Raw genomic sequence first — 25,854 nt, forward strand, 5'->3', positions numbered from 1 at the left:
CTCAGTGGGTCACCTTCTCGACTACCTGGCCCTGGGGTCTATGGGGTATGTAGAGAGTTTAGCTAAGCTACTCCATACTGTTGCTGTCTCAGCCTCAACTTTGTTTGGTCAAATAGCCTGCAGGGCATTTCACACTAGCCCCTCATGCAAGCACATGCCTTACAGAGTAGCCTGCAGTCAGAAGCAAACCTAAGCTCCTCATAGGACTTTTCCCAACAGCCCTTATGATCAAGTCTCCCGTGCCTCCCAGGGCCTTCCCCTTGTGCACCCTTCAGGTAAGATCTCCATGTAGCCTACCAAAACCTCACTCCTTTTGGTTGGATTGACGAATCTTGCCTTGGCCCGGGAACCCCAAAGCACTCCACCCATGGACCCTAATAAAGGCATGTGCCCTGGGGTCCTGCCTCTCTCTGCCCATACCTTGCCTTGACCTCCCCCTGGGACCCTTTGAGGGGTGCCATGTACCTCCTCCAGGACTGTGAGTAATAAACTGTCTCAGTTTCTCCTGTGATCTAATGCTGAAACCTGACCCACCATCCAGCACCCTATACTCTAATTAACAAATGTTAACAACATTATAATAAAGTGTTAAGGGAAAAACAAAACAGCCTTTGCTTGGTGGTGGGAAATCAGGGTCCACAGGGGCTGCCAGGGTTAAAGGAAAGTAAGGAAGTAGCGAAAATGTTCAGAGAAGATGCTGAAGATACAAGGGAGTTTGCTGCTCATGAGGGGAGGCTGAGCACACATGGCAGGAGCTCAGGATTGGATCAGATCAAGAAATACACTGAGCCATAAAGATGTGAGTTATCACAGACTGAAGAGGTTTTCCCTTTTGGCACCAACGGATAACTGCAGGGATGGGAGGTATGATGGGATTTGTTCTGATCATCTCTGGGAGCAAGAGGAGGTAAAGAGTGTCTCCAGAGTCTGAGTCCTGAATGATCTGCTTGCTGGTATGTTGATTTCTGAAACATGTGCTCTCTTAGATGTCATACTGCAGAACTTTAGATTGCTTTAGATTTTTGACTATTCTAACAATGCTGTGAGGAGAGATGGTATAACATCACCATCAAGGGCACTGGATTCAGGCTTTGTATCCTCCACTTCTTATGAAATCTCGAATAAATTAATCTCCTGGTGCTTTACTCTCTTTAACTGAATATTGGGGTAATAGTATCTACCTCACAGAGCTGGGATAAAGTTTAAGAGTTAATATGCATGAAGCACATATAACAGTAACTAGCATGTGGTACACACTTAGTAAGCACTAGCCATGGACATTATAATCCATTTGCTATACATTTCCATACACATATGATTACCTCCTTAGGATAAATTCTTGGCATTATAATTGTTGGGTAAGAAGGTATACAAAATTTTAATGCTTTTAGTACAACTTGCCAAAATATGCACCAGAAGCTACATTAAGTCCCCTCTACTGTATCATCAGATACTTGCTTTATTCCCACTTATCTGTATCACGATGCATGACAACCCCCCACCTACCTAGCAATCAACTACAGTTGCCCTCTGTATACTCACCAACCCAGAATGCAGGAGTGGTGCCTGGCAGTCTGTATTTTAAAGATATTCCCATTTGATTTATACTCTACAGTATAAAACCATTGTTCTAGAATTTTATCAACTGAGAAATCAATCACTATAACATTAGTTTACCCAACCTCTTTGCAATATCAACACTTTAGACCAGGAACTTTTTTGAAACTCCCCTTGGCTTCTAGAACCCCTCTCCTACCTCTTCTCCTATTTCTATGTCACCTTTTTTCCCCCTTTTAGGAAAAAGAAATTGGATTATTTCATTTAACTGGGAAGTCTCAAGTGGCACTGGATGCAGGCACATTGTCCAACAGAAATATAGCATGAGCCATGTAAACTAGGGGTCTGAAATAATTCATCTCCTCCCATCATTGGCTTGGTTGCTCCCAGCGTGGCCTAAGTCTTAGAAGGACTCTCTGGGAATCAAGGTACTAGCAGCATCTGACTCACATCCTTGAGGCTTAACAAGCCCAGCAGGGGGCGGGGGGAAGGAATGTATATCCAGGAATCCTAGAAAAGGAACCTTCCCAGTCTGGGACTAATCCAGGGGCAGGAGTTACTACATCAAACCCAGTGGAGCGCCATGTTTGCATTCCCAACACGTCCTTATCTACCAGCTCCTTCTCAGCTGTCTTGGGATTTCTCTCGCTCTCTTGCAGCACTGACATCCAATCAATCACTGAGTCATGCTGATTTAATCTCCGCAGTCATTCTCAAGTCTGTCCTCCTCTGTCTTACCTGCTATGACCCCAGTTCAGACTCTCATCATCTCTTGCTCAGATCTTCTAGTAGCCGTCTGGTCTCCTTTCTACATTTTTTGCCACCCTTGGATTCCTCCTCTATACATATCCAGATGCAGCCCATTTCCTTGGTTAATGACATGAAGTGCTATACCACTAGGACAAAGTCAAAACTCCCTAGCATACAAAAGCCTTTAAGACCTTCCAGAACCACCTCCTGATCACCTTGCATGGCCAGCCAAATCTGTTTGCTTTTCCTCAAAACTCGTTCCCAACTTTGGTTAAATGTATTCCACTCATTCAAGTACCAATGCTGAAATTTTAGTCATTTTCAGCTCCTTTTTCTCTCTACCTATCCATAACATACAGTCATTTTCCAGGTCCTACGTTTCTATGTCCACATTTTTCTCTGCCTGTTGCACTCTTACCACCCTGCCCTTCCCAGGCCATACCATATTTTTTCTCCTGCCCAGTCATCTGTAGGTCTCTGCACCTTCCAAGCTTCCCTCCACATTGCCAACGGGTATGCTTTTAAACATAAGCCTTAACTAGAAAAACTTCAACAGCTCCTCATTATTCACTTGTATTCACAAATCCCCTGGTATTCAAGACTATGATAATTAGTATGGTTCTACACAGCTGATAATTAGCATGGTTCAAGATGGCTGATACATGGGACCCTATCCCCTGTGCCCACCTCTCCACACCAGGTCATTGCTCTAGCCATGCAGACCACTTCAATGCCCACATGCCTGTTTCCATGTTCTCCCTATATGGAATGTTCTCCATATTGACTTAAAGAAATCCTTCTCAACCTTCAGGGCCCCGGCTTTTTCCTTCATGAAGCCTTCTTAGATTTCCCTAGTCAGACAAAATACTCTGTGCCTCCACTGAAGTTTGTCTATACTTACATCACAAAAATGATCACAGCCTCATTAATGGAGTGGTTAACTATGCACCAATGTCAGCCCCAGTGGAGTGGGAGTTCCACTACTTTACAATTCTATAACTTCAGGAAAATTATGAGCCCGATTTCTCATGTACACATGGAAATATTAATACCTGCCTCCCAGAGTTATCTTAAAAATGAGATAATATGTATAAAGAAATTAGAACTGTTCCTGGCACAACAGTAGTTACTTGTTCCTGGACTTGCTCTGAGCCCTCTCTGAAGACCCCACCACATTTCAGTCACAGCATGTGCATTCTGGAGTCGGACTCCCTGGGACTGAGGCCCAGCTCTATCACTTACCAGCTGTGTGGTTTTGGTCAAGTTCTTTGTCTTCACAGTGTATGTTTTCCCATCTGCAAAACGGGGATAATAAGAGCACATACCCAATTGGGCCGTTATGAGGATTAAGTAAGATAAATATAGCACACCCTTAGAACAGTGCTTGGCATAAAGGAAGTGCTCAGTACGTACTAATTACAGTTATTAAGTCTGCATTCCCAGAGTCTAACACAGCAACTGGAGGACAACGTTCAATAAACGTCACGTTGTATCGAACCCTGTTTCTCTTTGCAGTGTAATTTAGGTGAGGTTCTTCTCTGTATTAAGAATACTGACCTATTCCATTACAATTTGGGTATTGTCTATAGATAATCCCTGTTTATTGTCAAGCTGCTACACTCTTTCATTGCTTGGTGAACTATCAGTGAATGAAAATGCAGGTAAAATTCAATTATGGGTGGTTTATTTAGTCTTGGATTGGATTCTTCGAAACTCACAGGATATTATTATATACCTGTAATTTGATTCATGTGCCTATAGTCTGTCAAGTGAAAAGCACTCCTTCAAAAAAAAAAAGTATATTAAAATACATTTACATTGATTTTGAGATAGTTGTTTGCAATATATACAAAGATATCATCTAAAAAGGTAACAAGGAAGTATTACCAAAAAACACTAAAATAAATAAGATATCATTCTCTCATTTCTGTAAATGTTTTGCAGAATTATTCTATTTCTGGATTAATGAATTTTTTTTTGAACCAACAAAATCTCTAATCTATCCTGACAATTGGGAGAGGATGAGACATATTCCCTAATTCTCTGAATTCTGTTTTGGAGTTTGAGTTATATTCCTTCAGAAGGAAGCAACTGTTGACTATTGAGGGAGGTGGACCGGGGCACTGGGGGACATGTGGTGGGGGCAGCAAGACAGCAGTTCCTACCAACAATGACCCTATTGAAGAAGCACTTACAGTCAGAAGATGTTGGGGAAAAAAGGTAAAAGAAAGGAAAACAAATTCATTATAAATACTCAAAGCTTGAATGAAGAGTTTTTCAACCTTGGCACCACTGACATTTGGGGCTGGATAATTCTTTCTTGGGGGAGGACGCTGTCTTGTAAATTGTAGGGTGTTTAGCAGCATCCCTGTCCTCTACCCACTAGATGCTGGTAGCACCCCCTTGCTAGTTTTGTAGTTTCGACAACCAAAAATGTCCAGACATTGCCAAATGGGCAAAATCACCCTGGTTTGAGAATAACTGCCTTGATGGGAGAAAATTAGCAAAAGTATGAGGTGGAACATCTTATGGATTTTAAATGTTCCCTATTTTTCAGTATTTTTGTTGATTCACATAGACTTATCATAAAACTAATTATCTATGCTACTAACAAAAAGACCTGGGACCATGATTCTGATATTATTTTCCCAGAGCTTGGCCCCAGTGGTCCTCTGTCTGGAATGGGGTGATGAAAGTAAAGGGGTGACTTGGAAAGAAGAGTGCAGCAAATCTGGGTTTGGCGGCCTGTGAAGTGCAAGATACTGTAGAGGGTATAGAGTTAAAGCACACTCAGACTTTGTTTTAAAGGAAATTATAGTCTCATGACAAATGACTTCTAGTGCAGTTCTCATCTGTTGCATTTTCCTTTTAATAAACACCTAGTTGGTATTTGTCTCAACAACAGAGGTCATGATAAATAACAGTATGTAGTCATAAAGTGGGACTGTTAAAGGAAGAGATGGACATACAGTTCATTTCTCTGTAATACTTCACTGAAGTCATTTTAGGAAATTAATAGTTATATTAATTGCCTAAAGACAAGATTCCCTGGTCTTCCTCAGCAGGACATTCCCCCAAATTTCTTCTTTACAATGGGCAATAGCAATGCTGAAATTGGGATAAAAACTTTAAACTTACACGTAATGATGAAATTAACTTATATTGATGCAAAAAAATACTTCCCTATACTTCGTTAGTAATATTTCTGTTATTTTGAAGTATGAGGGAGGAATAAATAAAAGAACAAATAAAAGTCTCTAACAGGGGCACCTGGGTGGCTCAGGCAGTTAAGTGTCTGCCTTTGGCTCAGGTCATGATCTCGGGGTCCTGGGATCGAGTCCCACCTCTGGCTCCCTGATCAGTGGGGAGCCTGCTTCTCCCTCTACTGCTGCCTCTCCCCACTGCTTGTGTTCTCTCTCTTCCTCTGTCAAATAAATAAAATTTTTAAAAAATTTTAAAAGTCTCAAACAGACATGGGTGCTCCAAGGACTTTAATCATGTGATAAGTAATAAAAAGAACTGGTATAAACCCCATGGAATGAATTTCCCCAAGGATTCTTATTTCTTTAAAACTAGAATGTGCCTAAAGCTTAGGCACTGAACTACAAACAGGTATTTACCTTCCTGTTATACTTTGTCAACCCTGCACTTCTGAAGCCGCTCACTGTTTCCTCCGATGACAGACATGCCTTTATTCATAGTCATCATTCATAGGGTGTTAGGGTTAAATACATATTTAGCAACAAGAAAATGCCAAAATCCTAGGACAACAGCAGGAGCTAATAGACACTGCATATCAAGAAATGAAGCTCTCAAAATAAATAAATACTGGGATAACGAAACCGTCTGCTTTGATTTCGGGTATGACCTTAAGTCATCAACTTCCTTTGCCCTCTCCCAACCCATCGTCCCACTCTAATCACACAGATCTTAATTGATAGGAAGATTTTTTGCTACTTGTTGAAAAACAAATGTCCTCTAAAATTCTAGGAGCCACTTTTCAGGCAGTGATTTCTGTGTTACACACTCTTACATGCGACACACAGCTGTGCCGACCCGGAGGCAGCCTGGCACAGTTATGCTGCAATTCTCATGAATGATCTTGACACTCACTAGGGACGTGTCCACTTCAGTCCCTCAATTCCTGCAGGTCTTATCTAGGAAATGGGTATAAATACCCGCCCTTTCTTACCTGACAAGTTGTTCTGAGGTTCATGAAAGAAAATGTAGTTGTCAAGAGAAAAGGCAGTGTTCCTACCAGTGCTGCAGCAGGACTGCTCTCCTAATATGCATGTTAGAGTCCAATTCTTCCAGCTCAGGCAGCTTCTTTGTTCATGCCTTAGAGAGAGCTGGCCGTATTGTGTCCCCTGCTGTTGAAATGTGAATACATTAGGTTGTCAGTTAAAAGAATTAAGAACTACACTAGAAACAATGCCTCTTAATGACGAAGGTAAAGATACTGAAGTAAAAATTTAAAAATCTTCAGAGGAGGCAACTACCTCCATGCAGTGAGAGCATGACTACCACTTGTGCTGCCAAGAGGAAGGAAATACAACTCATCCTAATCAGAACTTCTTGGCCTTGGAACTTTATGATCTGCTTCATCGTTTTGGTGTATTTACATTCCTGATTCCCTGAGCTCTCAGTGCCCTGGGTCCCTGGGACCCTATCTCTTGTACTTTCTTTTCATGTTTCCCCCCAAGCAACACAAAAAACTTCTGATTAATGTGAGAAACTTCTTAATTAGCTAAGTGGTAGCTAAAATAGACTTAACTGACTTTTTAACTCTTAAGCTACTTGTTTCCAACTGTAGTAAAATGTTTGGACTCCCTTTAAAGGAATGCTGTGCATCTCAAACCAGATATCCCGCTTCTTTTTCTTTGTGGGGGCGGGGGGAGCAGGGTGGTAGTAGTTATAGTGGGGAGTATGATGGATAGAAAACGTTTTATATTCTCATTAAGGTAAAAAGGTATATTCTCTAACATAAAGATTCTCAGGTACAGAACTTACTCATTTTTCTATTTCAAATTCTTAGAATGTTAATTCATAACCCACAGTTGATGTTCAACTAATGTTTGTTATATTCAAATCACCTTGCTTTGGATCAGTCAGGCTGACAGGAAGAAAGGGTCTGCTAGCATCCTCAGTGCCCTGAGATCTGTCCTTAGGTGGTCTCCCTGAGAACACTCCTCAGACAGAGGCTTGGCCATGTCTATGACTCCAAATCCTCCTTCATTTCCCTGGCCCCCAAAACCCCCAAATGAAGAGTGTATTCTTGGATTTGGGGCCACACTTTTTAATTAGTATGGAATGTCTTCATACAGATGTCCTAGGATGCTTTAATATTATTTCTATTATTTCCACCTCTGTCTCTGGGGTTTCCATTTTTTAAAAAAGTGTTGCCACAATATACCTTATTTCTTAATTCTGAGCAGCTGAGGAAAGATACAAGATACAAAATCCATCTTAACCAAGAAGTCCTTTCCAACAAGAGTTGTAAAACTTTCTATGTTTTTGGAGATTACCATTTGACATTAAAATAAAAAGAATACATTTTTTTTTAATTTGAAGAATTTTGTAAGTTTCCCAAAACATCAGTAACTTTCTCACCAATTCAGTAACCACTTTACCAATTATTTTTTATTTGTATCATACACATCAACATTTTACAGAAAAAAAGAACCCCTTAATGTTAAACTCCAATTAATTACATGTTTTCTTCTGATTCTTTTCAAGGTAGACACCTAAACTTTTACACAAATATAATCAGTACATAAAATCATGTTTTAACACTTTTGAATCTCATTTAACATTTTTCATACAATTTTACATATATCATTTAATGACTAGGTAATGGTCTACAATAGCAATACCAATACATCAAAATTTACTTATCCATTTCCCAAATACTGGGCTTTTTTTTCAAACGTGTAAGAATAGAATTGCTATAAGTATCTTGTACAAGTAGCTTATTTTTCTTTTAACTATTTTCCTGGGCATATGCTGCTCAAAGTGCCTTGATCTAGCCAAAAATAGATTGGTTACAGAGCTTTTGTTACATTCATCTAAATAGTTCTTTTAAAAATTACTAATATAATGCTACTGGTATGAAAACACATGAATTTTAAAATGTTTTGCTAATATAATAGCATAAACCAGGTCAAAGTTGTTTCAATTTGCATTTTTAATAGTAGGAAACCTGAATATCATTCCAAGAATTGACTTTTACTTGAATCTTCTCATTTGTACTCTAACCTTTCATAAATTTACTTAGTAAAGAGTAGAAACTTTATGGCTTTACATCTCCTTTTTAAAAAATATTAAGCACTTTATCCATGTGTAATTCAAGTAGCTTTTTAAAAATCCAATCTCTTCTTTTTTTGTCTTCTTCCTATTTAGTGTACATTTTTCATTTTTCTTTAGTTGATCTCACCTATGCTGCCAAAGATATTTTTCACTGCCATAAAGTTTCTTTTGTACTATTGGAATGAGAATTGTAGTCTTTTTATTTTTACCTTTATAATCAACATTTTAATTCATACGGAATGAATGGTCTTACCGTGTGTAAAGTCGGCCTAATTCTTTTTTTCACACTGACATCCAATTAATCTTTCCACCAGTAGTTATTACATAATTATTTCTTTCCAACCAGTTTATTAAGTCTTAAACTTCCTACTCAGCATCATAGTATATTTAGAAAGGTTAATTTAGTATTTAAAGGGCAAGACTCTCATTTTTTTCCCCTAAGTTAAAAAGAGAAATCTATCTTTCCTTGCCTATTTTCCTAATTTGCCACAATTCTGTCAAATTACATAAAGTATCAGTTGGAATGTTAAGTGGAAGCGTAATAAATCTACATATTAATGTCATCTAGTGGCATTCCTTTGGATATGATTTCAAACACATTATCTTAATCTTCACAATAATTCTGCAAAGTATTAGTTCTGTTTTATAGATGGTGAAATTATTTTGATACGTTTAAACCTTAGGATATACCTAATAGAACCACTTTGCCATATTAAAAAAAAGCATAAATATTAATACCAATTCATGACTTCTATTTTCAGTAAGCTATAAATTACTTAAGTCTTTGTTTCATTTCCTCACATATAGAAGAGCAACAAAAGACTACTCACAACTTATTTTGGCCTAGTAACATCTGCATATTTTTATAACACATTCAGATCAAAAGAAACATTATTAAAAAGCATTACTTTGTTAAAACTTAGCCAAATTCTGCTTCCATGAGCTCCTTAGCTCTAACCTATATTTATTTCTAATTAATCCTTATCTTCACATTTCCCTGATCTGAGTATAAGCTGAGAGACCGGAGTCTGTCTGCTCTGCTTCCCCCAAAACGTACATGGATTTTTATGAGCGTCTTCTCCTCCTCCTGCAGCGCCTGCACTCCTCTAACAGTTAATGTTATCGGAGACTTCAAAATCCTGACAGCCTGGATTCCAACATTGGCTCTTCCACATACCAGACCCTGGGCAAATTATTAATAATTGTCTTTACCTCTTTGCCTCTTCTTTAAAAACGTATTCAATACTATCAGCCTCACAGGGTGTTGAGAAACTGTAACTAGAAAGCACAAGTGCCTAGCACATAAGTAAATGCTCCATTCCAGAACGAAAATTGGCTCTGGGGGGCTCTCTTCCTATAGGATTACCATTCAGAGGAATGGAAACAGGAGACTGAAGGGAGAGGCAGTTTACCTCTTCTGACAACTCTACAGGTTTTCACTACTGGAGTACAAGTTTTGACTTCTGATGGCTCTAGGAAAAAAAGTTTCTGTTCTCTAGATAACAGTTGAAAGGCAGAAGTGTTCATGGAGGAAGTCACCTCACTAACTGTGAGGTGAGGCTCAAGGGAGGAGACATGGTGAAACCCTCCTTCTTTATTCACTCCTATCTGTCATAGTCAGTGCTGCTAATTAAAGTGGTAGTGCCAACAAGGTGGTAGATCTCACCCTCATGAAGAAACCTCGGGAAATCTATGGATGGCTTTGAAAAACCATCAGTATCTCAGGTTAGAAATGCCTCACTCCATTTCTTCTTAGGAATTTCAAAACAGCCTATCTGCAGTACCTTTTCCTGGGGCAATATATTTTTTTCTTTTGGCTCGAGTTAGTTGTTGGAAGTTCTTTTCTTTTAGGTGCCAGCACAGGGCTCTGCAGAAATTTTCTGAAGTATTAAATCAGAACCAATCTGACCCCTAGATTTCCTTTGGGTCAAATTTCCCAAGAATGACCTCTTCAATGACCAGATGAACAATCCACCACTTTCTTGTAATACAGAAGATTGTGGTGGTGTCATTGCCTCGCCAGTTACAAGGGTCAAGTAGGGGAACTGAACTGCACAATGTGTTGTAAACACTAGACCTTCACAAATAAAGGATCATCCAAGGCTAATCTTTTAACAGTTGGTAGTTGGATAAGTTGCTATTGCTACCACTGTGTCTGTACATTTATACTATATACAAAAGACCCACATAATTTACTGTATGTGTTTAATTATTCAGAGGCGGTAGCAACTAAAATAATTGCAAAAGTAAATAAAATATTCCTTAGATATTGATAGACTAATAAAATCTGAAGGTCATTAGCAGACACATATTATGTCCCTTTAAACACAGTTGCTAATATAGAACCCTCACTAATACACCCAATACTAAAACTAACCTTATCCAATAATCAATCAGTTACTGATTAACAACGACATTCAGTGACTGAATGTCTCAAACAGAATTTAAGACAACATCTGCATAGCATTCATCATATAACCAGTTCTAATTAATCATATAGGAAACGGTCCTTTAAATGAAAATATTCTGATGCCAGGATGAAGGCCCAAAGTAGCATTTCCAGTTTGCTTTTTTCTAGTTTTGAAGGTGCTTCCCTGGGCTTTCTAGATTTTTACTTCCCTCAGAGGAGTCTAGTTTGGCCATGATTATATTATTGGTTCCAGGAGCCTCTGGTTGTTTATCATCACCATCAAAGATAATGTCTTCTGGATTCGGAGGTGGGGGGCAGAATTCTTCACTGGGAAAGATCTCCTGGAAAAGCGTTTCAGCTTGCTTGACTGCATGCTCATTTCCCAGTCCACAGTCAGGCCCAGAGCAGACATAAACATTGGAAGGTAAGCCATTATATGAGCTTCTGCTGATTCCCGAGGAATCTCTCATATTAAAATAAAGAGCCCACAAGAGTCTTGGCTTTGTAAGTTCTTCCTTGTCTATTTCTGTTTCAGTAAATGGGGTGAATAATTTCTTCACTACTGACTCTAAGTCTTCTCGTGCTGTTTTAGAAGATGAACAGGTCAGATGTACCAGATAGGTGTCTTTCATGCACGTCATGGTTGAAGAACATAATTCAGTGACACGAACAGCACATGTTCCTGATTCTGGTGGAGGCACTACCAAAATGGAAATTTGCTGATCTGAATCTGCCTTTAGTATAGACTGATCTGTAATGAGCACTGCCCTGGAGATCTGCTTATACTGTACATTTGAGCATGTTTCCTCAGAAAGGTAACTATCCTCCACAATAAAATATTTAGCATTTATTCTTTGACCTAAGTGATCTATAATTGCTTTACATCTTCCAGATTCTTTGTCAACTACAAGGCATTGAACTTTATGACGAAGGCAATAGATTCCACCAAAAACTGCACACATCCTGCAGAAACATTGGGGAATTTCTCCTTGCCCATACAAGGGAAATAAAAAGGGAGTGTTGCCGAACCGTCCAAGACACCGAAGGAAGTTTTTAGTTGCTTTAAGGCCATCTATTGTACTGCAAGATGACTCTGTCATTGCAATTGAGTGCAGCACAAAATGTTGGAGATTGGGGGTTAATTTTTTAGTTTGTAAGTACTCTGAAAATGAGCATTGCACAAAAGCTTGGTATTGATCAGGATGTTGTTCATAGTCTAAACAAAACGTAAGAAATTTCATCAGTATCCTCTTTTCAACCATAGTGAGTTCTTTGCTATTAAAGACATCTGCTCTGGAACAAGGCACCTGTTCTACTTTTCCTTCACGAAATGCAAGAATCCTAGTGACATTTTTAAATTCTGCATAACGACTAACATTTGATTTGATTAAGAGATCAATTAGCAATCCTTGAGAATACAGAAGCTTTGATACCAAATCAATATTAAACCTCCTGCTTTTTTTAACTATTTGAGAGTAAGTAATCTTATTTCTCTTTGGTTGGTCAGTGTTGTCTTCCTCTATAGGTTTGTTTTCATCTTTATCTCCATCTGAAACTGTGTGTATACAAGTTTTATCTCCACAATATTTTTCTTTTGCCAAGGTGTCCTCAACATCAGTTACTTCTAGTGAAATTTCTCCGTCACTTTTTGGAGTGTCTTTGGCAGGCAATTCATGGCCAGTAGCATATAATGAAGGTGTTTCTTCAGACAAGCATGCAGAATCCAGAGGTTTAGTGGTGGTACTAGATATTACTGAGGAAGGATTTTTCTGCAGAGCATCAGTCTCTTCAATATTGTCATCCATATCCTGACTGGCATAACAAAAAACTTCTATGTGTTGAATAGTTTCATCCTTCTTGCGAAGAGTGATAGCTTCTTCTGTTTCATGGATCAGGCCTTGCCATGAGGCAGTACTTTCATCTGCAATGTCACTGTTTTGCTGATACTCCTTCAACCAGGAGAGCAATCCTGAAAAGCTGAAACTTGCCCAGTTTCCTCCATAGTAACTTCTTGAATCAAGATGCAGAACCCTCTGGCCACTTCTTGAACACGCAGCTGCAAGGATGGATTCGGGCAGACCTGTCCCTATTATGACCACATCGAACTCTGTGGGAAGACTGTCCGCCATTCTGGGAGATAAAGCGTCTGGTGACAACTGCCGATAAAGGAAATGCGTGTGAGTCTAGGCTGAGGGCTCAGCTGAGATGTGAATATGCTGTAATAAAATCTCTCCTCGTGATATTCCAGGTCATCCCAGAAGTACTGAGGTTGCAGGAACTAGCTGTTTACAGTTAACCTTTCTTAATATTGTTTTCCTTATAGGTCAGTAGCATAAAAATATGATAAAGTATATCTAATCACATCTGAGAACACTAAAACGGATGTGTGGTTTTCCTTCCTGCATTTCATCTTAGCAGTAAATGTCAAAATGCATCACACATGCATTTGTGACTGGAACTCTTCTCTGAAAGAAGAAAATTCAAGAAAGAATACAACTGTAAACAATATTAAGAGAAAAGTAATTTCATGCAACAGCAATTACAATTACTCCACTGGAGTCTGACTTGTTATCAGGACATAAGCCCCTAGGAAAGCAAAACATTAAATGCTTTCTTACATATTTTCTAATTTCTCAAAAATGAACAATAGAGATTTACCCCCCAAAACCATGCAATAATGAGGAAAGGACCTCATGATGTCCCATAAAAACAAAGAATTTTCATAATACAATTCTGTAACTTTTGCTTTTAGTAAAATTAATATTTGAATAAAACTATATAGAACTGTGAGCTTAGACTATAAAAAATGTGTTTATGGAAACAGACTACATACTGTGCGCCCATTGTCATGAAGAGGAATATTTCTGTGGCCAATTTAGCCTGTGGGTGATTTTAGAACAGCTGAATGAAGGCATTTCCATGCCACAAGCACCCTTAGGATCTCGTGGTAGCATCGTGAGACTATTTCAACTGAATTAACCAGCCAGATTATTGCAAAAGGATTATTTCAGTAAAACAACTAGCATTTTGAGATATTTAGTTGCAAAAAAAGGTCTACTGAAGGGAACATGCATTTTTAACAAATCTTTATATGAATGTACATAAGCACATGTGTTTTTTTAGGTGTAAGTTAAAAAGGAAAATTCCTATCTTTGTAAGTTAAAATACCTTAACATAAATAATACCTGCTTCTAAAATCCAAGTGAACATAGGGTGACCTGCATTTTGCCAGACTCTGGCTCTATGACAATGAATCTCTGTATCCCAAGATAAAGGCCCGTCTAATCATCATCCTCTGCTAAGATTAACATGTTGTTTGCTGTTTTTGAAGGGTAGGAGGTAGCAGGGAAGAAAGGCTCTCCCATTAACTTCTGGCATAATACTGGTTATTATGCCACACACAGAACATTTGTGTGGCGCTAAGTGTGGCTAGAGGTGCAACAGCCAAGGGGGTAAAAGGCATACTCACCTGGAAGTCTTTAGGCTAATGCACTATACACACCACGTGAAGGGGGCCTTTCTATCAGTTGTCATTGTGCAGTTTGAGGAAGAGTTCTCAGAGCGCTAATTTTCTCTATCATTACACTTACTTAAATTGACATCAGTACTAACTGGGCCTGCCTAGGCTAAGATGACCAATTAGCTTGGACATTTGTAAAACAAGCCATTCAACCAAAAGTTGGATTAAATTGACTAGTTCACTGAACAAACCGACTGGTCAGTTTAAGTGAAAAGGCAGTCTTAACAGTCCTGTCTAGTCAAAGCCTCTGCCTCAAGAATATCAGAGATTCCACTTGTTTTCAGCATTCCCTGAAAAACCAGGAATTGAGCACTGATGAGGCAGTTGTGTTGCCTACTCATACATGTATGTAAGTATGTCTGCATTACTTAATCCCGCCTTCTTCTTGCAGGGTGTGCAGAGGAAGACAGAACCCAGGAAGGTATATGAAGAAGTGTAACCACAGCATGTGCTTATTCTTGGCTCAGGAGATAGAACAGAGGATACAAGCCATAAGTGCTAAAACCAGGCACCTTCTAACCCACAGATATCAAAAGAGTCCTCAAAAGGTCCTTAAGCACATAGGACAGAACAACCTTAAAGAACATTTAGCTCACTCCCCCATAAGAGAGAGAACAAAATTGACTGCAGGCGGGATTAAGTGGCCGGGAAAGTCCACACAAAACGTTAGCCAGGCGACAGAGTAGAACCCACTCTTGTGTCAGGAGGCCGTTGGGCTTTCCACTTGATAGGGCAGCCTCTCCAGGAACCCCTAGAACAAGCAGCCACTTCTGGCATTTTTAAATGTCCTCCCCCTTCAACAATCCATGGTTAGTTCTTGTTCGGGGATAACAACTGGGGAAGCACCCTCCCTTCTGTTGACTTTAACCCTTATCTTAGAAGCACAATCCTTGGAATTTACTTCAAGCAAAGAAAATCTTAATCTTGACTAAGAACTTTTTCAGTCCATCATAACCCCACTACTGACTTGTCACCCAGGGCTTAAACAAAGTCTGAATCTCTTACCCCGGAGTTTCCACCTCTAATTTAAAAACAAAGATAAAGTTATGGTTGAAAGCAGTAACTATATGCCCAGAGCAACAGAGCAGTCGTCAGGCAAAATAGCGTGTGTGGTAAACATTTCTAGCAGTCTTAGAAAATCCCTTCTGACTAGGATGGGACCTGAGCAGGAAGAACTGAAAGAGGAAAAAGCAAAGGAAGGAGACACAGCAGGAGAATGAGGTCACAGAAGGAAGAGATGAGGAAGAGGGTGAATGCTGGTACTTTAATAAAGAACTCAACATACCCTTGTTTTTAAGCCCCCAGGCCCAGAGTCCAAATAAAACAGAACTGTCCCGCACAGAAAAAGCACTTCTTGGAAATAAGAACTTTCATGTCTGTGAACAAACACCTGTTGCCCAGCCCAGGAAGCATTACTGATGACACTTCAGGTTTAAGCTTCAATCACCCTCCTTAAATGAAAGCTTAGCCCTGCCTAAAAAATTGCCTGACAGGTATTTTAAATTAATATAAAGTGTATAAGCACATAGCCATCTATATCACCACCTACATACACTTAAGGCCCCCTCCCAAGTTTCAAATATTTGTATAAATAAAACTCTCAGATTGCTTATTGAGGAGGGGGAAGTAGTATTAGACTATTGGAATCATTGAGTCAATCAAATAAATGAAATCATGATTTCTATGACAATTTTGTTTCCTTCAAAACACCAAAAAGTTAATTATAACAAATATAATATTTGGGTCTGCCACAACATAGGAAGTTGGGGGAATAAGACAATTTCTGATAATGCTACAAAGATTTTGTTCTCAAAAACCTGCCAGGATAAAAGCAGTAATAAATTATCAATATATTTCACGTTTTGTTTTGTTTTTTTTCAAGGAACTTTAAGACCTGAGAAATACACATTCCTATTTCATATCTTGTGTCAATGAAATTCCTGGAGCACACACAGAAGGATAATTCCCAAGCTTAGAAAATCACATCTTCAATGATACATCCTTCAAAATGATCATCCTTCAAAATGTCAAGTCTTAGTGAGACTTGAATCGTCCATAGGATTAGGAGTATTGTTGAAATAAATGTTCACTTAACAGTCAAATTCTACTTTAATGAAATCTACTGGCTGCACAGCTAATTATTTGTCCATCTAGGGTGGGATTCTCTGAGCCAGCTGTAATCTCACCTTAGATTTTGGTGTGCTGGAACCACTAAGGAGGAAAATATAGTAGAAATAGCTTATAAGGCCACATGCCGATTTGCATTCTGAGGACCTGAATGAAGCTCTTTCACTTCCTAGGAAGCATTCAAAGGTTTACATCTGCTAATGAGCAAAATTAAAGAAAAAAATTACACACACTGCCCCTCTGCTACAAAGAGTATTGAATTAACTCTCTTCCCATCACCCTCTCCAGCTTTCATGAGTTAGTTACTCGTTTTCTTGAATCTGTTGACTCTACAGCCCCTTGTTTCTTTCCTCAAAGTGTAAAGCCGCTGTTTCGTGCCCTGTTGAATTATATTAGGGGGTGAAAACAGAAATGAGACGAACTGGACAGCGGATGGAGGGAGTCAGGGAGGAACTGGGGCCAAAGCCGGGTTGGGGTTTAGGGCCGGCTGCGGGGAGAGAAGTGGCCACAGGGACACAGCCGAGGCCGCCGCGGGGCGAAAGGAGGTGAAGTAAAGAGGAAGGAAAGCCATGCAGCTTGGGGTTGACGAGAGGAGGCGAGACTGGTGCGGGCGCTGAGCTGCTGGGCGGGTTGGAGATGAGGCCGCGTGAGGAGGGGCTGAGAGTGGGCTGGGTGGCAAGGGGACGCACAGAGATGGTGGCAATGCAGGGAATGGAAGTTGGCAGAGGGGAGAATGGTTTCTCCTCCCAGCCCAACTCACCGAAGAGGCTGCTGCTAAACCCGTCCCACACGCAGCCCACGGTGTCCCAGACCCAGCCGTTCCTCAGGCAGGACACGAAGGTAAAGGTGACCCCGAAGAGGGAAACCAGCAGGTCGCTGAGGCAGATGTTGACCAGCAAGAGGTGGGTGGGAGTGCGGAGCCGCTGGAACTTGTAGTAGAGGACGAGCACCAGCAGGTTGTTGCCGACGCCCAGCAGCCCGATGGAGCCGAGCAGCAGAGCCAGGCGCTCGTACGTGCCAGGGCTGAAGAGAGGCGCGGGGCTGAGCGTCCCCGCCGGTCCCAGCCCCTCGGCGCCCGCGGCCCCGCCGCCCTCCCAGTGGCCCTGGCCGCCGCTACGGTTCCCCGAGTACATGGCCCGGCGCCGGCGCGCTTGACGGACGAGGCGCTTAGCCTCAGGCGCGGGCCGCGGCGCGCTCCGCACTGGGTGGGGCTCCAGCTCCGCCACCCGCTCGGGCCATTGTGCGCGCCGGGGCTGCGACGCGTCGCCCAGGACCGCCCTCCCCCACCCCTTCCGCCCGGCGCGCCCCCGTAGCCCCGCCCCCTCCCGCGCGCCGCGTTCCCGACACGCCTGTGTAGCTCCGCCCCCTCCCTCGGCTCGTCGCGTTCCCGCCGCTCCCCGCGCCCCCAGCCCCCTCCCTGAAACCTCCCCCTGCCCCGCGGGGCCTTTACTGCCTCTCCCCTCCGGCGCGTCCTCGGTTTTGCTCGCTCCCTGGGCCCCAGACTCTCCGGCCCCCGGCACTCCTGCCCCGGCGTGTGCGTGCTCGCGTGCACGCGCGAAGGGCCAGCGGAGAGGCGAAGTCAGTGGGGTCCCCACTGTCATTGGCTCCCCACACCCCATCTCCCTGCACCCAGCTTGAAAGCATCCTACTCGTGCACCCATTCAGTCACTCACTTGTGCATTCACTCATTTATAAACATTTATGAGCGCCTGCATCTAACACGTGCTAAGAAGAAGGTGGGTGAGGGCCTTCTCTCTTGGGTTTCTCACCTTACCGTGAAGCTGTAATAACCCACCGCTAGCGCGCAATGCCACTGGCATCTCACACAGGTAACGTGAGCCCCAGGCTGGATCCCGAGGCCTGCCAACGTTGTCCTTCCCGTCCCGCTCCAGAGTAGCGGTAGTCTGTTCTGTTACTGAGGCCTGCCAAAGCCCTTCACTGGAGGTGACTGTCCACGCTGTGCCCTCAAAGCTTCAACCTAAATATAGCAGGTATAGAGAGGTAGGTGCTATATTTAGAACAGCACACATTTTTCCACTTGGCCTTTTCCCCAGTAGCGATGAAAATATAGTACAATTCAAATATAGGTTGTGAACGTGATCACAGTCTGCAAGGGCCGTGCCTCTGTCCCTGCATAGCCCCTAACAAGGTCCCAAAGGAGGACCACAGTCCGGGCCAGACCTGAAGGAGGCTCTGGGAACTGGTGACTAACACGGTGTGGAAGGGCAAAGGAATTGTCCTCTATGAAGGTGTTTACCCTTTTCACCTCTGTTCAAAAGACCAGTAGAGAATGACTAGCTTCCCTGAACCCCCATTCTAAATTCCCTGGACATATAGAATCAAATAGGGTGGGGTGATCTCTCTACCCTGGTGCATTGAGCAATAGCTGAATGGCAGTGTGTTCTGCCCTCAAAACCTTGATTTGTCTTTAAAGATTCCAATCTGGATTTATCATCTATGAGACTAACCCATACACACCTTTAAAAAATACTTTTAATTTTATATTTTAGATGTACGGAACCATTTAACAAGTTCCACATGTTTAATGTTCACTGTGTTTTCATCACACTTCCTGCCCAGTCTACAGTAAGTTCTCAATAAATATTTGTTGAATGAATAAAGAAGGACTCACTATATTTTCTCTAAAGCATTCATTCATTCATTCATTCATTCTTTCTTTCTTTCTTTCTTTCATTGGTGCTGAAGCCCTGCCCTCACAAAGCTTACATTCTGGTTGTGTTGGGACAACAGACAATAATCAAATAAGTATGTATGCAGTGTGTCAAGTGCTGATATGTGCCATAAAGAAATATAAGGCATAGAAGGGGTATAGGGGAGAGAGGGAAAATGTTATTTTGTACAGGTGGTTATGGATGGCCGTGCTGAGTTCTGCAAGCACAGGGAACATGTACTCAGTTAGGAGTGTGCTTAGCATGTTAGAGAAAAAAACAAGGAAACCAATGTAGCTGTACCAGAAGGGGAATTAAGAAATGAAGGCAGAAAGGTGGGTGAGCCGTGATTGGGCAGATCATGCAAGGCTATGGCCATTTTAATAAAAGAACTTTGGCTTTTACTCTCTCAGAGTCAAGTCCAGGGCAACATCTATGGGAGAGGAATAACAGCAGGGAACGCAAAAGAGGAGTAAGAGGCTTTTGGCAAATGTGAAGGATTCTGATAGAGTCATTTTTACAATACTATTAACTATTAAGGATGTTTATGAGACTCGAGAGAAACAGGCCCTATTACCACAAATATGATTTAAATTGTCAATAATGATATATATTTTTATGTATTTTCAGAATTATGATAAGATGATGGCAAAATACTACAACTTGAAAGGTAAGTGTAATACTGGCATCAGGACAGACATATATAGACCAATGGAACAGAATAGTCAAAATATAAACTTTCATGCATATGGTCAACTGATTTTTGACAAGGATGCCAAGGCCATTCATTGGGCAAAGGAAAGTCTTTCCGACAAATGGTGCTTGGAAACCTGGATGTCCACCTGCAAAAAAATGAAGTTGGACGCTTCTCTTACACCATATAGAAAAATTAACTCAGAAAAGATCAAATAGCTAAACTTAAGCACTAAAACCATAGAACTCTTAGAAGAAAACATAGGAAAAACATCTTCACTGCATTGGATTTGGCAACAATGTCTGGGATATGGCACCAAAGGCACAGGTAAGAAAAGAAAAAATAGATAAATTGAACTCCAACAAAATTCAAAATTTTTGTGCATCAAAGGACACCATCAAGAGAGTGAAATGACAACTCCTAAAATATTTGCAAATCATAGATCTGTAAAGGATTAATATCCAGAATAAAAGAAGATCTCCTACAACTCAACAGTAACAACAACAACAAAAAATCCCCAAGGACCCAATTCAAAAATGGGCAAAGGACTTGAATAGACATTTCTACAAAGATATACAAATGACCAATAAGCACATGAGAAGATACTCTACCTCATTAGTCATTAGGGAAATGCAAATCAAAGCCACAGTGATATATCGCTTCACACCCGCTAGGATGGCTATTCTCAAAAACTAAACTCTAAAGCAAAGAATGGAAAATAGTAAGTGTTGGCAAGGATGTGGAGGAATTATAACCCTGGTGTGTGGCTGCTGCTGAGACCACGAGATGGTGCAGCCAGCCACTGTGGAAACAGTATGGCAGCTCCTCAAAAAGCTAAACATAGAATTATCATATGATCCAGTGATTCCACTTATATATATTATGTAGATCCAAAAGAATTAAAACCAGGGTCTTGAATGGATATTTGTACACCAATGTTTATAGCAGCCAAAAGGTGGAAATAATCCAAATGTCCATCATCAGATAAATGGATAAACAAAATGTGGCATACAATGGAATATTATTCAGTCATTGAAGGGAATAAAATTCTAGTACGTTATAACATGGATAAACCTTGAAGCCCATTTGCTAAGAGAAATAAGACACAAAAGGACACATATTGTGAGATTCCACTTATATGAGGTACCTAGCATAGGCAAATTCATGGAGACAGAAAGAATTGTGGCTGCCAGGGGCTGAGGTGGGAGGAACTGGGAGTTAGTGCTTAGGATCACAGAGCTTAGGTTGGAGATGATGCAAAAATTCTGGAAATGGACAGTGGTGATGGTTGCATAACATTGTGAATGTACTTAATGCCATGGAATTGTACACTTTTATGTTACATATATTTTACCACAATAAAAAAGTTTATGCGAATTGTGCCTGCATCTAACAGAGTAGGAAAATAAAACAGATGTAACCAGTTTATTGAGCAAGGTAGACTCAGCATGTGTAAGCAGAAAGTAACTTTACTCTCTCTCCCATTACTCATTTCAATTGTCTTCTCTGCTCCTGTTCTTTAAATGCCTTTGGATGGCATTTTATCAGGTCCCAAAGGCTTTCCGGTCACTTTCAATTAATATAAAGTCTTAAACGTTGTAATACTGAAACGGTAAAACTCATGGAAAACTCACCTGTCCACCCTCCAAAACAGAGCCTACTGCAGGCCTGGAGAACTTCAGGGGGTAGGTGTGGAGGGGACAATAAATTTAGCTTCTCCCATTCCCTAAATCTACTACCTTTAGATGCTGCTCTGGGCCGCTCTGGAATTTCAAGCAAAAATTTTCCCTGATTGGTAAAGTTGTCATCTGATGTTGGCACCCTCTGATTGTAGCAGATTTTAAGCACTGTCATTTTCTCGTCTAGGGTGATTTGTGGGTTCTTTTGAGGACCGGAGCTCACGGAGATCTTTCTCTCACAAGTCCCTTGACAGGGGCAATGCCTTTGCCAGCTGGCTGCTTGCATTTCCCTCTAGGACGCTGCTTAGGGCCCTCAGACCCTGTGGGCAGTCTTCTCCAGTAGGGGCCCCTGAGAGTCTAGCATCTGTTCCCCTGGAAATGTATGCATCCGTGTCCCACCAAATTCTGAATGTGGACTGCGGTGGAGAACTGGCTAGCCCCAGTCTCTCCCCTCTGGTGCACACTGGGTGGAAGGAAGTTGAGAAAAGTCAGGGCCCCTTGACAACTCTGAAAATTCCAAGGAAGTGCTAATGAGTGCTCTCCTCAGTCTCCTAAGAAATTGCCTTCAGTAGTTTGAAGTTGAGAATGAGCTACTATCTGCAGAACTGGTTTTACAGTATCTCTGTGCATCCTCCTGCATGGGCTGTGCAGCCCTGTCCTTTAGATTGGGGGAGTTCTTCAGTTGTATTGTGGGGCCCCACCCAAGGCATCAGGGGACCCCTTTTACTATCCCCTTACACCGGAGCATTAAATCATTCCTGTCCCTGTATTCCAAGCAAGTCCTTTATAAAGTACAAGGGGGTGGTGAGGGGGGATGGAGACAGGTTTTATCTGTCATTCTTATTCCTTTTTTTGTTTGCTTTATTTTTGTTTGTGAAAATTAAACCTTAAAATGAGTCCAGATTTCTTCCTACAAACTTGGATTGAATGAAGTATATAAATATCTTATAGAGTACCTCAGTGAAGGATGATTACTATACTTAATATTTCTCTTGACATTCTTGCATGGGATCACTGATAACCCTGAGCCTTCTGCATCAGGCACAGGTCACCTGAGAGGGAAATTTGACCCTTACTCAATCGAGTAAACTTCCAAGGACTGGGATGCATGCTTCCCCGCTCTCTCTAACCTTGGTCCCTGGTGGGAAACCCTTACAGAAAAATCTTGCCAAATATATCTGCACCTTTTCCTGCCTTATGAAACATCTTTGGGATGCCTGGGTGGCTCAGTTGGTTAAGCGTCTGCCTTTGGCTCAGGTCATGATCCCAGGGTCCAGGGATCGAGTCCCACATTAGGCTCTTTGCTCAGTGGAGAGCCTGCTTCTCCCTCTGCCCCTCCCTCTGCTCATGCGCTCTCTCCTCTCTCTGACAAATAAATTAAATCTTAAAATAAAATAAAGAAAAAAATGACTTAGTGAATGTAATTGAATTTTAAAAAAAAGAGAGAGAGAGAATCTGGCATGTCTTTGGTTCTGAACGTCAATTGTCCTAGTGCATATAGTTCTTTGGATGGTAGGAATCAGCTTAATGTATGAACTGTGTACCTGTCCACACTCCCCTTCCCCAAAATGCATACATTTGTTTAAAAATGAAATCTCACTTACAACCTCGCTCTAAAAGCAGAGTGTGAGTGACCAAGCAGTTAGGAAAGAGTGAACACTCAATTTCTTAAAAGAACTGGTTTGTGAAGTATGTATGATTTATATGATTTATATATAATCAGGGTAAATCAGAATTAATCAATGAAGGGACGCCTAGGTGGCTCATTCAGTTAAGCATCTGCCTTTGGCTCAGGTCATGATCCCAGAGTCCTGGGATCCAGTTCCATATCAGGCTCCTCACTCGGCAGGGAGACTGCTTCTCCCTCTGCTTCTGTCTGCCGCTCCCCCTTCTCATGCTCTCTCTCTCTGACAAATAAATAAAATCTTAAAAAAAAAAAGAATTAATCAATGAAGATATCACTCGTCTGAGGTGAAACAAGCCTTCGCAGCTGATGAATGTGGCAGGGCACAGGAAGGACATGATACCAGCTAACTGTTACTGTTAAGAATCTTGGCCATGCTTACCAGACATTTTCAGGATAAAAAGATGATACGAGAGCAGGTGAATAGATGATAGATAGATAGATAGATAGATAGATAGATAGATAGATAGATAGATAATAGATGATATAGATATAGATAGATATCCACACCAATATCCATTGTAGTGAAATTTTTATACTCTTGGGACAAAAAGAACCTTTATAAGCTTCCTGAGTGTGTGTGTATGTGGGGGGGGGGTAGATAAAAACAGGTCATGTACAAAGGATCAGGGATAGAATAGCTTATGATTATCAGCAGAAGCTGTTTCAAAAAGACTTCTTATAACAACACGAGAAGTGAAAAGACAATGGAATAATATCTTCAGAATATTAAACAAAAGTGATTTCCAACCTAGAAGTATAAACCCAACCAAATGGCAATCAAATGCAAGAGAAGATTAAGAATATTTTCAAACATGCAGGGTATATCAAAAACTTACTTTCCGGGCGCTATTTCTGGATGTAAGCCACCAAAATGAGGGAATCACCCATGGGAAAGAAAGACATAATCCTATGTATAGGATTAGACATAATCCTATGTATAAAAGCGAGAATAAGGGAATTCCCAAAATGATGGCAAAGGGGGATAGCAGTACAACAGCTGGGCATTGATACACAGATGGCATCTGTCCAGGCTGCAGGAACGTGACCCAAGAGACAGGAGTGATATCAGGATGCCTTCCTTTGTATCATCTTTTTATACTAGCTCAGGGAAACAATTTCACCTATTTTTAATAGATTTTTTTAACGTTTATTTATTTTTTAGTAATCTGTACATCAGATACGGGGCTCAAACCCATGACCTGGAGATCAAGGGTCACATGCTCTTCCAACTGAGCCATTAAGACAGTTTTAGATTTACAGAAAAACAGAATATAGTGCAGACAGTTCCCATATAATACCTTCTCACCCAGTTTCTCTTCTTATTAACATCTTACCTGAGTTTGGTTTATTACAACACATGAACCAGTATTGATACTTTGTTATTAATTTAAAGCCCACAGTTAATCAGATTGCCTTAGTTTTTACCTAATGCCTTTTTCTGTTCCAGGATCCCAATCAGGATACCACATTACATTGAGTAATCAAATCTCCTTTGGTTTCTCTTGGCTGTGATAGTTTCTCAGACATTCTTCATTTCTCATGACGGTGTTTTCTTTTTAATTTTTATTATTGAAGTATAGTTGACATACAGTGTTATATTAGTTTCAGGTGTACATCATGGTTACTGGACAATTCTATACATTACTCAGTGCTCACCTTGATAAGTATAGGATCATCTTTCACCATCCTACATCATTACAACATCATTGACTATATTCCCTGTTCTGTATTCAACTAATGACATCTTGAAGAATTTCCTTCTCAATCAAAAACTACCCCTTCCCCATCCCTGCCTCACTTTATTATTTTAATTGAAGGTCAGTGGATAAAGGAAGAAGACATTTTTTTATTCCCTCCAACCTCTAAAAATTTCTTTTTTGGGAAACAGAAATGACTAATGCTGAAATACACTTTCATCTTTAGAAGTATATTTGGAATGAATGTCAACTTGACTCTCCACAGCATCTTAAGGAAGGCAAATGGTTTGAGGTGGGAGGAGATATAGGGGAAAGAAAGTAATGCCCAGTTTCCTTCCCTGGCCTTTACCCATTCTACTTCCCTCCCCGGGGGTGCACACACACACTCGCACACACACTCACACAGTTTGTGGGGAAAGGAAGCTCAATGCCCTCCTTATGAGGGAAGGAGAGGTTACAGAGATATTATGATGCAATGAGGACCATATGAAAGACACTGGTAACATTATGAGGTCAGGATTTTTACTGAAATGCTTCCCTATATGAAATGCATTAGACTAAGCCAGGGTTCCTCTCTGCTAAGGTCCTAGTGGCAACTCTGACTCCTACCCACAATATGAGATTTTAAGATCAAAGGAATGCAACCTCGGACAAAACCTGAGACAGCAGGGAAGCACTGTAACAACTGGAAGGATTTTCAAGTTGACAAATTTGTGCTCTTTCTTTCTGCACAAAAATAAGAGATTCCCTATATCCCT

The 25,854-nt window shown here is 41.0% G+C and overlaps 2 protein-coding genes across 5 annotated transcripts in view; both read right to left on the minus strand.

The window, feature by feature from the left end:
* OPN3 (opsin 3) overlaps nucleotides 1-17,896 on the minus strand; it is a 47,879-nt gene extending 29,983 nt beyond the window's left edge. For 2 of the 4 annotated variants that reach the window (XR_015766512.1, XM_028111900.2), the window contains exon 1: nucleotides 17,431-17,896. Coding sequence is in view for 3 of the 4 variants with exons in the window: in XM_028111900.2 (XP_027967701.2) it covers nucleotides 17,431-17,803 (373 nt within the window). In the remaining variant the exon portion in view is untranslated. Of the gene's footprint in view, nucleotides 1-3,549; nucleotides 3,603-13,149; nucleotides 13,489-17,430 lie in introns of those variants that run through there. The other 2 variants (XM_028111901.2, XM_088017143.1) reach the window with 2 other exon arrangements.
* Nucleotides 7,930-17,518, minus strand: CHML (CHM like Rab escort protein). The gene is made up of 2 exons (XM_028111898.2): nucleotides 17,431-17,518; nucleotides 7,930-13,179 (listed from the first exon to the last, which is right to left on the minus strand). Exon 2 carries the CDS (start codon nucleotides 13,150-13,152, stop codon nucleotides 11,188-11,190), a length of 1,965 nt encoding a protein of 654 aa, XP_027967699.1. The 5' UTR covers nucleotides 13,153-13,179; nucleotides 17,431-17,518; the 3' UTR covers nucleotides 7,930-11,187.
* Nucleotides 17,897-25,854: the final 7,958 nt, after the last annotated feature.

Source organism: Eumetopias jubatus, unplaced genomic scaffold (genome assembly GCF_037043125.1).
Source record: "Eumetopias jubatus isolate StellerSeaLion01/CBP00866 unplaced genomic scaffold, mEumJub1_p1.0 scaffold_12, whole genome shotgun sequence".
Lineage (NCBI taxonomy): Eukaryota > Metazoa > Chordata > Mammalia > Carnivora > Otariidae > Eumetopias > Eumetopias jubatus.